An 18304-nucleotide genomic window follows, 5' to 3' on the forward strand; every position below is an offset into this window, starting at 1 on the left:
CCTGCATTTTATCTCTCCACTCTCAGCCATGGTGAAAGATATGAAAAAGACGTGAAAATTAAGGTGTTGCTCCCGAATACGTTATTTGCTTTTTCAAGCCTCTTTTCCGCCTGCTTTCAATTCCTTCTCATCTCGTCCCATTCCCACACGCCAAGTGGATCCATAAACACTCGTTTTACGCGCCCATCCACCGCATCTGGGCGGGTGAGAAGTGAGGCGCAAGCTGGAAAAATACCCACCCCCACACCCTAACACACCAAAATATCCAAATTCTCATATTGCAAATGGTGTTTGTTTCACCCAAACTGTCTTGGCGCTAACCGCACACACATCCACACACACACTTCCGAAAGCTCCCAAATGCGGCGAGGGCTTTACTTCATAATTTATAGCGTTTCACATATTTTTACGGCATGAGCTTTTCATTCAAAGGCGCCAAATTGCCATCATATTTGCTTATTGTGTGTTCAGGATCCTATCATGTGTCGAAGTATTTGCATAATATTGTGAGCGAAATGCCAATTCGTGCATGATTTTCCACCAGGAAAGCGCATCGATGGGTGAATCGAAAACTATGGAAAGTCAAATTGGACATTTTTTCAGGAATTCTTCTCAAAACATCTTCTAATTCGATTTTAGTGGCATTTATTGAAATTCTGACTAAAATTTGACTAAGACGTCGTTGCAACATTACAGATTTCGTATTTCAGTTTGTAAAAGCTACCAATTCGGCGTTGCAACTTTATGCTTTTCATAGGTTTATATTATTAGGTGCAAAATTTGTTCTTTGAGGTTGTTTTAAGGGCAGAATATTCCAACTGCCAAGAGTTTTTGTCGATGCTTTCAACGCTAAAAATGAATTAGTGAATCCCAGTGACAATACGTCTTTATCCGCGACTCTCCCTGATATTGGGCGTATTTCAGACGAAATTCTTGAAGGATTCTACTGACAAGAATATTCAGGAAACCAATTAGTTGCATTTGAAAGGGTCTAAGGATGTTCGGAAACACATAACCTCAATTTAGAGCATTGAAATGTGCACAAAAAGTCAAAAATTCCAATAAATAAGTATTTATCTAGATAAAAACATCAAATATTGTCTATTTCCTTGGTTTTCACGTGAACTTTCCTGCTTTTCTTGTCTTCACGCAACGGAAAATATGACTTAATAAATTCCCCACATTAGTAAATATTATGAATCGTAATCTTGCAACAGATAAACAGAAAATATTATGGTGCAAAGTTGATTGTAATTAGTCTGAAGAAATATGTTAAATGTTATTTTCATTAATATGTCTATAAACATTTTAGTATAATCCGGAAAATCTACAGTTACTCAGTAAAAACAGTCATGATGAAATCCACTGGATTGCTATTGGAAAATTCCGTATGTTCTGCGAGATTTTCTATGAAAAATCTATTAAAGTTCCACACCTCTTAAGCCCGTATAAGAGACTTCATAAGAGACTCAATTTCTAGGGATTTTTAGTGGATTTTACTGCGGGAATCCACCAGCAAAACTTTTTAAAGTTCGTTCAAGGACAAAAATGACGTAAAATGATGGATTTTCTATGAATTTCCTGCGGAAATCAAAGAGGCGAGAACTTTTCATGGTTTACGCAGCAAAATATGAACATTTATTTACATTACGAAACCAATTTCTTTTTTACTAATAAATCAGATCAAAACTATGAAAAATCGACTTTTCACAGTTTTCGAAGCACCCTTCGATGTGCATTCTTCGCGCTTTCTTTCCATCTGTCACGAGTGAAAGTGATCTGCTGGATGTTATCAAAACATGAGACAATGGAATACTTAATCCGTCTCGTTGAGAACACTTGTCAGATGTGTTTGAATGGTGAAAAGACGAGTTTGTAATTCATCTTTTATGCCACATTCGTGATTATCGCCGCTATTTTGGCGTGTTCGCGATCGAAGGGTGGCGGTTATTTATTCGGGCAGTCGTGGATGGGGTGGCAATTTGTAAATTACGACGTTTCCTCTCTTCATTATTATCCATCGACGCATGGAAGAGTGGCGGCAAAGAGAGAGAGGCCAGAATATCCCCATCAATTTACAACTTGTGCTACCACAGAATTCACTCTGCCGCATTCCTTCATTTATCCACCCAATTTTGCCGCCCAGCCCTTAAAAAACCACTCGGTCTTATTTACCGAAAGACGCAGCGAAGGCGGAAAGGAGAGAGAGAGAGAGAGAATGGGTGAGAAAGGCCAAAACCAAGGGGGAAATAATATGCCTTAAATCTGTACAACACTTCCAAATAAAGCCTAACACTTCTGGAACTTGAAGTTTTCTTACTGTTTCCACAATAATTTCCAAATTCCAAGGAATCTCTTAAGTTTTTCATCTGATATTTCTGTAAAAATCCATTTAAAAACACATTTTGAGACATCTTTACCGGCCATAATCTAAAAAAATGTTTCTAAAAGATCTTAAAACTGCGGATTTAGCGTCAGAATTGTCCAAAAAGTTTTCTAAATGAGAATTTTCCAAGTCTAAGATGCTTTTTTTAGGTTATGTTTGAATTCAATACAATTTTCAGTGTTTTTTGACATTAAAAATTCAGAATATCAATATTTTTCGCATGAAAATGCTTAATTCTGCTAATGTTTAGCAATCTTGGCGGCTTAAGCATAAGAATTATTCACTAAATCTGTCTTAAATTTGTAACATAACCTAGAAAATGATTGTTTCTTCGTGAAAATTCAAGGAAATCCAAAGAATTTGGGATAATTTTTCAGTTAAATAAGCATACGCAGGAAAGAAGGGAAGATTGTGAGTTTTTCAACACTTCCACTTCTTAAGTACTTCTGCTGAGTTTGTACACAACTTCTTGACTGTATTATCTCCCCCTTGGCTGAAACATTTTCTTTTCATTTTCTCGCATTTGTCACGCTGTTCCGTGGGATTTTCCCTCCGCTTTTTTTCCCGTGTCTGCCATCGGACCAATTTTCTGTGTCACCAAATGAGCACTTGTAATTATAGTGGCGCAAATAGGGGCGCTTTTGCAGCAGTAAAAAGTGGACAGGCAAGTGATGCTGTGCATACGTATTTGCTGATGATGGACGCGTTTCTCTTGAATATCACATAATCCGCTCAAAACGCCACTTAAGAGCCTCTTTTCTCACTCTTCATTATCCAAATTCTCCAGATCCGCCGTAATTGAAATGAAATCCCGGCGCACTTGAATTTGCCAGCAAAATCACACCGCAAATCATATAATTTCACAGCTCTGCGCAAACTAACAGACATGAAGACTCTCCTTAATTAATAACATGGGGAAAAGTGAGACAAAAGAATTTTTAATGGGCCACAAAAAAATGGCGCAAAGTGAGAAAGTTTTCTCGGCAAAAGCTCATGCGGTGGAATAACAAAGAAATTTAACATCCCTCGAATCTCATAAAAGACTCTCCACAGTGTACTTAATGAGTGAGAATAGTGGGAAGAATTTTCACTTGGGGAAAATACAAAAAGGCGCGCGGTCTTTTCACGGATATTCCAAGGAGTGGATGAGAGTTTCTTCCCGAGGAAATGTAAATTACCTCAAAATTTTCAGCCACTGTGTAAGAAGTGTATAAATCTTAATGAAGTGAAACTGGTTAAGGGGAAAGTTGGGAACAAAGGCTTTTCCATCGTTTCACCAGAGTGAAAGCATTGTAAAAATATTCGAATATTTCCAGCTTTTGTGATTATTGACGGACATAAAAAATCTGTTTGAGCAGAACTTGAGAGATTTGCAAGGAAAGTATTTTTACGATATTATTAATATTTCCATTGTGAACTTTTGTGCAAAAGAATTCTCAGTCAAGCTGACTTTTCAATATAAATGAAATTTCACATTTTATGCACAACAGAAAGGCAAACTGTGAAGCTGTAAAAAGTCAAAATGCTGACTTGTTTTGCACTTTGAATGCATCTTTTCTGCAATCCAGATGTAAATCTTTATTTTGCAGACATTTGCAGTCGATTTAAATTGTTTTTTTTTTTTTTCTACAGAAAATACATATGAATTATAGTTTATTGCAATATGTTGACTTTTTTGATATTGTTAAGCAATTTTGTGAGAAATTACAATTGAGTGTCAATTTTCCAAATCCTTTTTTCTGTACATTTGGACGAATTATTCGTTTTAAACGTTTTAAATTAATAAATGGATCAATTCCCAGTTAAATACAGAAATGTTAAACTTTAAATATGTAAACATGTTTATATTATCGCTAAAACAGTGTTTTAAATGAGTTTAAAGCGATTCCACATTGTGTAAGAGAAGAAAACTAGTGAAATTTGCCAAAATTTTTAAAATTATTAGTAAATCTGTGATAATAAGAATTTACTGTGAATATTATTCGTGCTTATACTTGAAAATTAGAGTAACAGTCATAGATTAATCCATTTGCAAAGCAAATTCCTTAATAATTTACTTGATTACCTGAAAAAATACACATAATTAAGAAAAGACAATATATTTCTTAAAATTTATCATATTTTCGTTAAAAAGACCATTATTGGTGTTTAAAATGATGATTTAAGAGGAAATTTCACTATAAAATCACCACTTATAGCACACACTTAAAGATTTAAAGCACCTCGGCGAGGTTCTTTAAATATTTTACCAATTCCAAGATAAATTTGTCTAAAAATCTTTATATCTTGACTTCAGAAAACCCAATTTCAAAATATCCTAAGTTGGTGTCTCGGATTTAAAGATTGTGAGGAAGTGACATTTTTATCTGGAATCTTGGCGTCAAAATACCAAATCGTCTCGGAATCTTGATCTTTGTGCCAGAATTCCGCACAATATTGTAAAATTAGATAGTAAAATAGCAATTGCCGTTAATCCTATGTTAGATGGTGACCAGACCAACTGGGATGAACTGGGAACAGTTCACCCCCACTCCGCAACTCTTCTTCCTCAGAGTTGCCCAGTATTGGCTCTCGCCAATCTCTCCCTCTCTTAATTTTGTCACTTGGATTTTTACATTTGAACTCTGTGCATCTACTTAAAATTAATTGAAATAAACGCAGTGAACTAAAGTCACCTCGTGAGTTTAACTGTGGAAACGGCGACGAGAAGGGATTAACCAGAATCTTCAACTTTACTTCTTATTAAAGGTTAGTCCGCGATATAACAATTCTGGCGACGAGAAGGGATTAACCAGAATCTTCAACTTTACTTCTTATTAAAGGTTAGTCCGCGATATAACAATTCTGGCAGACGGGATGGACGACGGACCCAAGCCACCGATCAGAGACCAGCAACCTGTGCCAGCCGACGCCGGCATGACTGATCTTCTGGCCAAGATGGTAGCGCTTTTGGAGGCAATGCAGACTCCCAAGACGTCCACTGAGGTTGCTGCAGAAGCCTTAGCACGCGGAATCACGCCGTTCACGCACGCTCCTGAGCAGAACCTTACGTTCGATGTCTGGTTCCAGCGCTACCGATCGACGTTCTTGGAGGACGGCAAGAATCTCACGGATGCGGGGCGAGTGAGGCTTCTCATCAGGCGTCTCGATGCCTCTTCTTATGAGAAATACTCCAGCAATCTTTTGCCGCGCAACCCATCAGATCTCACGTTCGACGAGAGTGTCAAGTGCCTCACCAAACTCTTCGGCAAAGGAGAGTCACTTTTCTGCACGCGCAGAAAGTGCCTGCAACTCGTGATGAGAGACTCCGACGATCTGACGACTCACGCAGGCATCGTCAATCGACACTGCGAGAATTTTCGGCTTACTGAGTGTACATCAGACCACTTTAAGGCGATCATCTTCGTGTTGAGTCTCCAAGGCGACAAATATGTTCTTGTCAGAGAACAGCTACTCACGAAACTTGAGACAGAGCCCTCGACGAACATCACGCTGGATTTTATGCTGGAAGAAGCTAAGCGCCTCCTCAACATAAAGAGCGACTCCAGAGCTGATGCGCCTCTGCCCACAGTGAGTAGCGTGCATAAAAACCCCTTGACTAGAGAGAGGCCGCCACGGCCCTGTTATCAGTGTGGCGCCATGCATTTTATTAGAGATTGCCCATTCTCTAATAAAAAGTGTACTGATTGCGACTCAATTGGTCATAAATCCGGCTATTGTCCACCTCAGACAAGCAATAAAAGTGGACAGAAATCCGGGAACAATGCGCAGAGTAAAAATGCAAAACGTCGCAATACTTCCAAGAAGAGTGGCAAATCAAATGCGCAGCCACGAACAAATGCTGTGTATTCTGCAAAAAGATTTGGGAGGCGATATCTTTCCGCTGGGATCAATGGGCAAATCATCGAGTTCCAATTGGATTGCGCAGCAGATTTGTCAATCATCTCTCGAACCACGTGGGAAGCTATTGGGAAGCCGCAGCTCTCCCCAGTTTCCATCGCTGTGAGAGACGCCCAAGCTAATCAGATTCCACTTGAGGGCGAACTTGAGTGCCGGATTAGCTTCCTGGGCAAAGAGATTAGCGGCCGGTGTCTCGTATCCAGCCACACCCGCACAAATCTCTTCGGCATCGAGTGGATAGAAGCTTTTGGACTCTGGGGCATTGCGCCAAATGCCTTCTGCAACGCTGTGGAGAAAGACCTGGACACTAGGCAGGCTGTTCAGGAGCTTCAGCGAGAATTTCCCACTGTCTTCAGCACAGAGATGGGCCTGTGCACAAAAGCATGTGCCACTATCCACCTCAAGAGCGATGCCACACCTGTCTTCCGCCCGAAGAGGCCAGTTGCCTTCCACGTGATGAGGACAATTGACGAGGAACTCGAACGTCTCCAGTCATCCGGAATCATATCACCGGTCGAGTTCTCATCTTGGGCAGCTCCAATTGTCGTGGCACGGAAGCCAAACGGCAAGATCCGAATCTGTGGGGATTATTCTACAGGACTCAACGAGGCAGTCGAGACGAATTGCTTCCCCATCCCGGATCCGGATAGCTTGTTCAGTAACTTCTCTGGCAAGCGATTCTTCAGCCACATTGATCTCTCCGACGCTTATCTGCAAATTCCCGTCGACGAAGAGTCTAGCAAGCTCCTCACAATCCACCCGCCTCGCGGATTGTTCCGCTTCAATCGACTCCCTCCTGGCATTCGTAGTGCTCCAGGAATTTTCGAGGAAATCGTCGAACGGATGCTCCAGGGAATCCCAGGTGTCATATCGTACTTTGATGACATCTGCGTGGCCAGCGCCAGCGCCGAGGAACATTTTTCCACACTTAGAGCTGTCTTCGCGCGCCTCCAGGAATACAATTTCCGAGTGAAGCTGGAAAAATGTAAGTTTTTCTCCTCTAACATCAAATTTCTCGGCGTAATTGCAGACGAAAAAGGCCTGAGCCCTGATCCTGGAAATATCGACGCTATCAAGGAGATGCCCGCGCCCAAGAATATTCACGAGCTTCGCAGTTTTCTTGGCGCCGTGCAGTTCTGGGGGAAATTCGTGCCGAACATGAGCGAAATTCGCGCCCCCATGGACCATCTCCTTAAGAAAGGCGTTCGATGGCGGTGGACGCGGGACTGTGCGAGTGCTTTTAGGCGTTTCAAGGAAATCTTGAGCTCCAACCTGCTCTTAACGCACTACGACCCGAATATGCCGATATTTGTTGCCTCCGATGCTTCTTCCCACGCAATTGGGTGTGTTGCGTATCATAAACTCCCGGATGGAAGTCTGAAGGCCTTCTATCATGCGTCCAGGAAGCTCACAGACACCGAATCTCGATACAGCCAGATCGAGAAAGAGGCTCTAGCGATCATCTTTGCAGTGAAGAAGTTCCACCGCTATATCTACGGGCGGAAATTCAACTTGATGACCGACCACAAGCCTCTTGTGTCCATCTTCGGCAGCAAAAACGGCATTCCTGTCCACACCGCAAATCGGCTGCAACGCTGGGCCCTCATCCTTCTCGGATACGACTTCGAGATTCAGTATATGCCCACGGACAAGTTTGGGCATGCTGATGTGCTCTCTCGACTCATCTCGGCGCAGAGGCGTGATCAGGATGATGAAGTAATCATCGCGCAGATCGAGTCAGAGGAGGCCCTGGACGATGCAGTCACTCGAGATGCAGCATCACAACTCCCGGTTGACTACATGATGATTAACCGCGCTTCTCAGACATCACGAACGCTCCAAGAAGTCGCAAAATACATCATCGGTGGATGGCCATCCACGGAGAAGGCCATAAAGTCCAGGGAAGTTGCGCAATATTATAAGATTCGTGATGCTCTCTCGTTAATAAAAGGTTGCGTATTTTACAGGGACAGACTGGTGATTCCTGAGGCATTCCGAGATAAAATCCTGAAGCAACTACACGGAGCTCACCCAGGCATGTCGCGCATGAAATCCTTGGCTCGAGGATATGTATTTTGGCCTGGCATTGACGGTCAAATTGAACAGCGTGTCCGGAACTGCCAGGAATGCGCCGCCGCCAGTAAATCCCCTGTAAAATCGCACCTTTCTTCATGGCCATTGGCGACAAGATTCTGGCAAAGAATCCATGTCGACTATGCCAAATATAAGACGGACTACTTTCTGCTCATCGTGGATGCCTTCTCAAAGTGGCCTGAGATCTTCAAGACATCAACGATGACCGCGAACGTGACCAAGGACAAACTGCGCGAGTGCTTCGCAAGACACGGCTTGCCGGAAACTCTTGTGAGCGACAACGGCACGCAGTTTACCAGCGAAACCTTCGGCGACTTCTGCAAGGAGCACGGCATTAACCATGTCCGCACGGCTCCCTACTGCCCTGCCAGTAACGGTCAAGCAGAGCGTTTTGTCGACACACTCAAACGGTCGCTGGAAAAGCAGAAAAACGTCCCTCTCGACACGGCCTTACAAAACTTCCTGGCGAACTATCGAGTGACGCCGAATGAGAATTCGCCGGAAGCAAAGTCCCCATACGAAGTGGTGTATGGTAAGAAGGGCCGCACAATCTTCGATCTTCTTAAGGAGCCTCAGCAGGAGCCAATCCGACGGAATGAGAAGATGGAAGAGGCTTACAACCGTCGTCATGGCACTCGAGCTCGCTCCTTTACGAGGGGGGAGGAGGTTTACGCCAAACTTTACGCTCAAGGTGGCGTAAAATTCAAATGGACATCTGGAGTAGTGATCGAGCGTCGAGGATCCGTTAACTACAACATCCGACTGGCCAATGGAACCCTTATTCGCTCTCACATCAATCAATTGAGACGTCGTCATTCCGGGGCGAATCAAACATCAGATTGTTTGCCACTGCCCACTACGTCTCGAGGATCTGGCCCTACTCCAGCCCCACTCCCGGCGCCGTCCACCCAATCGACGCCTGGCACACCAAACAGACCGATTACAATATCGCTGCCCTCCTCAACTGCCTCGGATCAACCATCACCGCCCGCACCATTGACACCAGACACGCCACCAGCTCCTGCTGCTCGTCCTGCGCCTGGAACACCTATTTATAGACGTCAGCGCAAGTCCATTGGAGTCCCAAGAAGGCTGGAGGATCTGTTTTAAGACGGCTCAGCGTCTTTTCCCTGGGGGGAGGTGTTAGATGGTGACCAGACCAACTGGGATGAACTGGGAACAGTTCACCCCCACTCCGCAACTCTTCTTCCTCAGAGTTGCCCAGTATTGGCTCTCGCCAATCTCTCCCTCTCTTAATTTTGTCACTTGGATTTTTACATTTGAACTCTGTGCATCTACTTAAAATTAATTGAAATAAACGCAGTGAACTAAAGTCACCTCGTGAGTTTAACTGTGGAAACGGCGACGAGAAGGGATTAACCAGAATCTTCAACTTTACTTCTTATTAAAGGTTAGTCCGCGATATAACATCCTATTAGAAATACGGACAACAATTGAGGAAAGTAGATTTTCTTTCCAGAACCACGAAAAATGGCGTAGAAAAACATCATTTATACAGATAAATTAAAGATTCTTGTGCTTCAAAGCATTTGGAGGTTAGAAATAAATATTTTCGGGTGTTTTTTTGTCCTCTGTGAGACTGAAAATCATGAAAAACTGGAAAAAATTTTAATCAAATCGATTGATATATCGAGGAATCGAGTTTTGACTGTGCTTAATCAATGTAACACATTTTTAACATTCCTTATTTGACTGGGAATCGCTCCAAATATCGTGTATTGCGACATTTCATGAAATTTGAGTATTTCACAGGAAACCTTCAGGAAATCTTCTAATATACGCTTTTCTGAGACTAATATTCTTTAAATCAAATGAACTCGTGTTACAATTGGCATAATTGAGGCTTTTTCAGGTGTTTCGGCGTCTCCACTTGCCGTGTGTCTCCGCTGAGCTTTGATAAGAGAAAAGAGAGCAGAGAGAGAGAGAGAGAGAGAGAGAGAGCGAGAGCACGTGAGATTTGACAGCGACTCTGTGTTTCTCGGCTCGCCCGCTTGGGGCGCCAAATTGCGAAATTGTTACATCATAAATTTGTTTTGGAGTCCAATTTTCACGGATTTTCGCCACAAAAATCCCACTTAATGTGATAAATTGCAAGACGAGTGGCCAGGAGACATCTTGTGCGTGCCCCAGTGAGTGAAAGTGTGCGGAAAAGCGGGTGGGAAGTGTGTGAAAAGGCTGCTCGAAGTTCGGGTGGAGAAATGTCAAATGATAAGAAGGTTAGAAGTGGCTCAAGAAGAAGAGAAATTTTCCTTTGCATTTTTTCCTCTGTGTCTTGTTTGTTAATTTTAGCCAACATTTTGCGTCTCAATTGGCTCTTGAACACACTTTTCCTCGATTGGCTGTCAGTTTGTGTTCTAATTGGGGCTTGTTTTTCTTTCTTTTTATTTCGCAGTTCCTCCCAAGAGTTTCACTGAATCCTTTAGCAAGGCTCGCGCGAGTGTTTTGAGGGACTCTCGCTCAAGGCCACATTTTCTCGCACATCCTAAGATTCTTCACTGTATTTATTTTGCGTTTTACTTGGTTGAGATTTTCTTGTCCTCTGTTGATATCTTTTGCTTGGTGGGGCCAGAAAAAGGGCCGAAAAAGCGCGCACTTTTCCGGGAAGATTCTGTTGAGAAAGTGACTTTTGGGGGAAATAAGAAAGGAGGCAAGAGAAGTAAAGTTAATGGCTGCTTATTTGAATCGCACACTATCGATGGTGACGGGAAATGGATCCATCTCGTCCTTTGACACATCGTCACTGGCGGAAACGCGGGGCCTGCACAACACGGCCAACGACGTCTCCCCGTTGCAGATCTTCGTGCGCGCCAAGAAGAAGATCAACGACATCTTCGGCGAGATCGAGGAATATGTTGTGGAGACGACCAGATTTGTCGACAGTGGTGAGTTGAATTGCCTCCCAAATCGGCCCCGGAAGTCACTCTCTTCTGACGCTCCTTTTGGGGGTGCTCTTGCAGATCAGCCCGGGGAGCTGGACATGATCGACAAGTACGAGAAGGAGGCCTTCAGCAGCTACGTGCACAAGGTGGCCGGGATCCGCGAGGTGCTGGCGCGCGATCACATGAAGGTGGCCTTCTTCGGGCGCACGTCCAACGGCAAGAGTTCGGTGATCAACGCCATGCTGAGGGAGAAAGTCCTGCCCAGCGGCATCGGACACACCACGAACTGCTTCTGCCAAGTCGAGGGCGTCGATGGACACGAGGCGTATCTGGTGAAGGAAGGATCTGAGGAGAAACTGAACGTCGTGGTGAGTGAATCGCTCATTAAAGTGCTAATTTTACTGTGAAATAATTCAACAAGTGAATAGAAAACTCTGATAAGTCGATTTTTCATATATTTTTGAATAGCTTTTTGTCTAAAAAAAAATTTTGTTGCAGCGTCAACTATGAAAAATCTTACTTTTTCCCAAGAAAACTGTCTTAAACTGCAGTATTTTGCAAAATTGCTTCTCTGATAAACATTCTAATTTCAGATTACTGGAATTTTCATCAAATATTTATTCGTAAAAGACTTTAAATGGGAAAATATGGAATATTTTTAATTTTCTTCAATGCAGAAGTTTGACAAAATCAATGAAAAGTATTAAAAATTGATTTCTTACAAATCGTTTGGTTAAAATGTACTCAAAATTTATTACAAATTGACTTTTAGATACCAATATTGTCTGTTTATCTATTAAATTTGCCATATTTTAGTCAAAATTCCAATAAATATCAATAAAATCAACTGAAATATTCACAAAATAATTATTATAGGACAAAAATTAACATTTTATTAAAGTTTTAACGAGTGTTTGAGTTAAAATTCGGCAAATTACTTTATAATTTTTTGAATTTGCAGTTGATTTTATTGGTATTTATTGGAATTTTAACTAAAATATTACAATTTACTTGATAAACTGAAAATATTAGTATTCAAAAGTCGATTTTTAATAGATTTTGAGTACATTTTGTCCAAACAACCTCTGAAAAATCAACTTTTCATACTTTATATCACCTTTTCTTTAATGTTTTGAAGCGAAAAATTAAAAGATGTGACAAATATTATATTTATTCTGAAACTAAGAGCATTTCAGGGAAATCTCGAATGAATTTTTCTTCGTTTCACCCGGCGAAGTTGATTATAATGGCTTATTAATTGATTATATCTTCTCTTTCAGTCGGTTCAACAGTTGGCGAACGCCTTGAGCCAGGAGAAGCTGAACGAATCCTCGCTGATACGGATCTTCTGGCCACGCGAGCGTTGCAGTCTTTTGCGCGACGACGTGGTGTTCATGGATTCGCCTGGCGTTGACGTGTCGCCGAATCTGGACGATTGGATTGACAATCACTGTCTCAATGCCGATGTTTTCGTGCTTGTCCTCAACGCAGAATCCACAATGACGATTGCTGTATGTTTTCCTGTGCAATTTTCCCTTTTCACTGTCTCAAATTGTTGCCTGTTTTTCCTCTGCAGGAGAAATCCTTTTTCCACGAAGTCTCTCAGCGACTATCAAAGCCCAACATCTTCATTCTCAACAATCGATGGGACGCTTCGGCGAATGAGCCTGAATTTCAAGAATCTGTAAGTCTATTGAGTTGTCTTTAATTGAAATCTCACGTTTCACTCATTATCAGACGTTTTTAAGGGGTTAAAATTATAACTTTCTCAATATTGCCATGACTAATTTGCGTTTGAATTCATCAACAAACATGTAGAGATAAGATTTTGATTAAAAATCTCAAGTTACAGTTGAGATAAGGAGGAGAGAAAATAGAGACTTAAATGAGGTATTTTTGTATAATTCCTAATGTGAAAAAAAGCCAAAGGAATTCCTTGAAAAGGTGAGAAGAGTTGAATTTGCTTTCGACGGCACTTCTAGTGTTCTAAAGAGTTCTTTAGAGTCGAAGAGAGGCGAGGAATTGTGGCGATAATCACGCAAATGAGTTTATTTTGGCTTCTCGGTGTATTTATTTATTCTTTAGAGGCCTTAAAGACAGTTAAAGTTGGGTTTATTTGGGGGCTTTTTGTAAAATTGATTGGTGCGCTTGTCGCGATGCAGGTGAAGGCGCAGCACACGGAGCGATGCACGGACTTCCTGACCAAAGAGCTGAAGGTGTCGCTGCCGAAGGAGGCGGAGGAGAGGGTGTTCTTCGTGTCGGCCAGGGAGACGCTGCAGGCGCGCCTGAAGGAGGCTCAGGGGCAGCCGGCGCACTTGGGCGCCATTGCGGAGGGCTTTCAGAATCGCTACTTTGAGTTCCAGGACTTTGAGCGGAAGTTCGAGGAGTGCATCTCGAAGAGTGCCGTGAAGACGAAATTCGAGCAGCACAGTCGCGGCGGGAAGCAAATTGCCAAGGACATGATCTCGATGCTGGACAACATCTACGACAGGGCGTCTTGTCTGAAGAATCAGAAGTTTGAGCATCGGCGGCTGCTGATTGAGCGCATCAACAGCACGGATCAGCAGCTGGCGCAGGTGACGCGCGAGATGAAGTCCAAGATCCACACGATGGTGGAGGAGGTGGAGCAGAAGGTGTCGAAGGCGCTGAACGAGGAGATCTGGCGCCTCGGCGTGCTCGTGGACGAATTCCCGCTGCCCTTCCACACCGATCCGGTGGTGATGAGCATCTACAAGCGCGAGATGAATGGGCATGTGGAGCAGGGATTGGGCTCCAATCTGCGCGCCAGACTCTCCACCGCCATGGCGATGCAGATGGAGACGGCGCAGCGCGAGATGACGGAGAAGATGCACTCACTGCTGCCCAGTGATGTATTGAGTCAGAAGCTGACGACTTATGCTGTGCGCCAGCAGCCCTTCGAGATGTTCTACACGCTCAATTGCCAGAACTTGTGCGCCGACTTCCAGGAGGATCTGGAGTTTCGCTTCTCCTGGGGCGTCACGGCGATCCTGCAGAGGATCAATAATCGCGCCAAAGACAAGAAGAGCGGCGACAAGACGCACATGATTACGCGCCAGAGCAGCCAATCGAGTGTGCCGCCAATGTTGTCACCGGTTGCCGATCAGCCGGACGGGGCGAACTGCATTGTGCCTTACGGGGGCGCCAGCATCACTCCCGAGCAGCTTTCTCTCCTCTCCAACATGGCCGTGGCCACGATGGGCTCGCACGGCACAGTCGGCGGCATCATCGTGTCTGGGCTGCTCTTCAAGGCCATCGGCTGGCGCGTCCTCGTCGGCATTGGCGTCCTGTACGGCTGTGTGTATCTCTACGAGCGCCTGTCGTACACGAACTCGGCCAGGAAGCGGCGCTTCAAGAGCCAATATGTGAAGCACGCGACGAAGAAGCTGAAACTTATCGTCGATCTCACGTCCGCCAACTGCAGTCATCAAGTTCAGCAGTGAGTATCACTCAGTTCACCCACTCTAAATGGGGGCTTTAGTGGCGAGCGAGCGAGCGAAAGGTCTTTAAATTTCAATTTTCGAGAGCATTAAATGGCCACAATGTTTGCAGACAATAATAATAATAATAATAATGAATAATTTTGCAGCCTCTGCAAATTTGCTGTGTCGTTAAGAAGTCATGACTAAGCATTTATATGAGCTCTAATGACTTTGGCTGTGATTAATGTTGCTTCGCAGAGTGGATAATGCAAATAAATCGAGCAGCACGAAAGTCCGCTCTATTTGTAATCGCACAACATATGAAATATCGCAAAATCGACTAAAATAGCATCGGGGAGGCTAAATATGACGAAATGTGACGAAAAAAGGGGGGGTCATTTTTTGGTAAATGTGCTTGTAGCGCTTAAAAAGTCATGAAGTTTTCACCGACAAACTTTTGATGTCAAATTCAACCCCTCCGTCCGCCATTTTGAACACATTCAAAACACATTTTACTCATTTGTTCAGCCCCTATGACATGGATTGGGCTCAAATTCTGATATGTTATAGCTGGTCTCAAGACCTTTCCAACGAACCGCCACTTAAGGACCTATGTCCTTAAGGACCCTAGGTATAAGGGTTCAAATTTCGAAACTTTAAATAGCCATAACTCCGCTTCTAATTACACAATTTGAATAATTTAAAGCTCTTTGGAAAGTTCTCAGGAAATGATTTCTCTCATTTAATCATCATAAGTTGATAAAACTACCACTAGGGGCGCTAAAGTCGAAATAACGAATTTTAAAAACTTAAAATCGACTTTCTGGGTAAAAACGTTTAGCATTTTCTTTAAATTTTACTATGTTGTTGCTTAGATCAAGACCTTTTTGATGAGATTTCAGTATGTTGTAGTCCACGTCAGGACGTCTCTAACAATAAGTCATAACTTTTCACCGCTGCAAAAGGACCTGAATTATGACAGTTCAAAGTTTTGATTTTGAAATCGCTCAAACTCAAACTTAACTCTAACTCGGAAAGATTTAGCAAAACTCTACAACTATTAAAAAAAAAAGAGAGAAATTTGTTCGATTTCCGCTTAAGGCTATAAAGTCAAGATTAATGTTTGCAAAATTTAAAAATCAAGCATTTTGATAATCCGAAAAAAGGGTTAAACTCTTTCTATCACAGCCATAGAATCCGAGTTAATGTGGTAGATGATGATTTAATATGTCATGAGTTGTGGCGATTTGAAATTTAAGCGTTCACTTATCACGTCCTTTTGCCTTCTTTGCCAGGGAATTGACCAGCACGTTTGCCCGACTGTGTCGCACTGTTGACGCTGCGTCGTCTGACATGAACGAAGACTTGCGCTCCGTCGAGGCGCTCCTCAATCAACTGGAGGCGAATCAGAAGCAAATGAAGCTACTCCGCAATAAGGCCAATTACATCACGAATGAATTGGAAATCTTCGAGAACAACTACATCAAGTCCAACTGAGCGGCGGCGGCAAATCGATTGCGAGAGAGACTCAAATATGTTTAGGTAATCAATTTGGAAGCTTCTTTTACCGTCAAAAAAAAATAAGCACGAATGAAAAATTGTTAAATCCAGTCGAGAATGTGCGATAAATTGTAAAAAAGAACACTTTTATTGCAGAGAAGAGAAGATAATGTTCCAATTTTAGGCAGAATTCATGTGATTTCATGTCAAAAAAAACCTTGAATTTCTGCAGCAAAGCAGCTTAGAGATTGGACAGATTGGTTGAATTGATATTCAGATGATTAGAAATTGTAGATAAAATTCCCATGTTAGAATTGTATAAGAAAAAAATCTCTAAATTAAACGTATAATAGAAAATACACGCACAATTTGCATTGTGATTCATCGAAAAACGGCAGTCCTTCACACATATTTCGCAATATTTACCCCACTTAAATATTATTTCCTCTTCGGCCGAAACAGATAAATTTGTGAGGTAATTGAAAGCAGTTCCGATGAAGTGACAAAATCACCGCGCGCGCGTTCAGTGAAATGCCTTCGATTTATTGCATCACTCGACGAGAGACGCGAGCAAAAGCTCAACTTGGCGGCGGTGAACCTGAAGCGCCGAGAGTCGCAGTGTTTGAAAATGTATTAAGAGAGAGGCGTCAAAAGACAAATCAATCATGAGTCACAATCATGATTGACTGTTGATAGATTTGATCAAATATAGAAGCATAAAGTGTGAAATTCCATGTGCAAACATAGGAAAAATGGTTTCACACACCGACTTTTTGTCGCGCCGGCTGTGAAAAGTGTCCAAAAAATCCGCATGCGAATGGAATTCTTCAAGTCTGACGCCTTGACGTGACTCCAATATATTACGATAGTCAATTGAGCGATTGCAGCAGCGCGAAAAACTCTCCGTCGCTCACTGCCTTGGGTCAAGTTCTCGCAGACTTGATCGGGAAATGACTGGATTTTCGTCTTTCTGCGAATTTCCCTTCACTCTATCGCTCGTCTAAAGGCTTTAATGTATTTGCGTGCTTAGCAGGAAATTAAAGTATGTGGAATTTCTGCTTAATCTCTCCGAGTTTTGTGACTCAATTATGGAATTTTGATGGAAATCTGATAGAATCAATGATGATAACGAGGCCTGAAAGAACACATGAAGATGTCCAAAGCTAGAGAATGTGAAGGGATTCGAGCAACTTCAATTTGTCCTTCAATTAGAATATAAATTGCTGCATTATCATATCATAGTAGCATGAATAATGTGAGTAAATTTCTGCAAAGCTTTCGCCCAACTGTCTTCAAGTTTGTGCCACTAAAAGCCCACAGCAAGAATGAAAGGTGAGAAGCAAAAAGTGCTAAAAAATCATGCAAATATGGAAATAACAAGTCGTTGCAACTTTGATTTCATAACATTTTAAATAAACTGTTGAAAATATGAATTCATAAAAAGGCGTTGGAAGATTTGTGATTCAAAATATTTACAAAAGTAAAGAATTTTGATCTTTTAATTCATATATTTCGTCGCGTGCAGACAAGAAGAGCCGGAAAATTCACATGAAAAGCAATTAAATTGAGAGCAATAATGTTTTTAGGCTTGTTTTTGGGTTATTGACCACAAATTGGTTGGATTTTCGGGGTTTTTTGTGCACATTTCAGTGCAACAGATTGAGGGTATATTATTCCGGACATCTTTCGACCTGTTCAAGGAAATTTATTGACTTTCCAGAGCAAATTTTAGCAACAGAAAACATCTGTGCCTTAATTTCACAGCAAAAACATCTTCCTGGACATTCTGGTCAGCAGAATCCTTCGAGAATCTCGTATTAAATACGCTCAATGTCAGGGAGCGTCGCCTTTTGCCCTGTTGAATTCATTCTCCGCGTTGAAAACATCCTGGAAGCTTATTGATATTAGTTTGAAGAACATTTCCTTGCTTTCACGCGGAGGAAAATGGCCAGAAACTGGGCTCAAGTTGGAATATTCTGCCCTGCAACGCCTTCTCGTTTGCATTTAATATTGATTGCCGCCAAAGTTGCATCGTCAATTTGTAATTTTTACAATCTGAAGTACGAAAAAATGGGTAAAGTTGC

General features: G+C 42.4%; 1 protein-coding gene and 1 long non-coding RNA gene across 4 annotated transcripts in view; both read left to right on the forward strand.

Annotated features, from left to right (window-relative positions):
• Window positions 1-10345, forward strand: part of LOC132257806 (uncharacterized) — a 28388-nt gene extending 18043 nt beyond the window's left edge. Inside the window, exon 4 of the long non-coding RNA XR_009468259.1 lies at window positions 10254-10345. This is a non-coding gene — a long non-coding RNA (uncharacterized LOC132257806). The remainder of the gene's footprint in view (window positions 1-10253) is intronic.
• Window positions 10346-10376: 31 nt separating this feature from the next.
• Window positions 10377-16579, forward strand: LOC132257807 (transmembrane GTPase Marf). Of its 3 annotated transcripts, none has more exons than XM_059754842.1 (8): window positions 10377-10617; window positions 10794-11283; window positions 11359-11648; window positions 12561-12791; window positions 12857-12964; window positions 13204-13224; window positions 13443-14737; window positions 16016-16579. In XM_059754842.1, the coding sequence occupies exons 2-8, from the start codon at window positions 11067-11069 to the stop codon at window positions 16215-16217; spliced, it is 2364 nt and encodes a 787-aa protein (XP_059610825.1). In that variant the 5' UTR covers window positions 10377-10617; window positions 10794-11066; the 3' UTR covers window positions 16218-16579. The 3 variants fall into 3 exon arrangements, with proteins under 3 accessions (XP_059610825.1, XP_059610827.1, XP_059610826.1); XM_059754844.1 differs by having other exon boundaries at window positions 11196-11283; XM_059754843.1 differs by lacking the exon at window positions 13204-13224.
• Window positions 16580-18304: the final 1725 nt, after the last annotated feature.

The sequence above is a fragment of the Phlebotomus argentipes genome, unplaced genomic scaffold (genome assembly GCF_947086385.1).
Source record: "Phlebotomus argentipes unplaced genomic scaffold, Phlebotomus argentipes genome assembly scaffold_4, whole genome shotgun sequence".
Lineage (NCBI taxonomy): Eukaryota > Metazoa > Arthropoda > Insecta > Diptera > Psychodidae > Phlebotomus > Phlebotomus argentipes.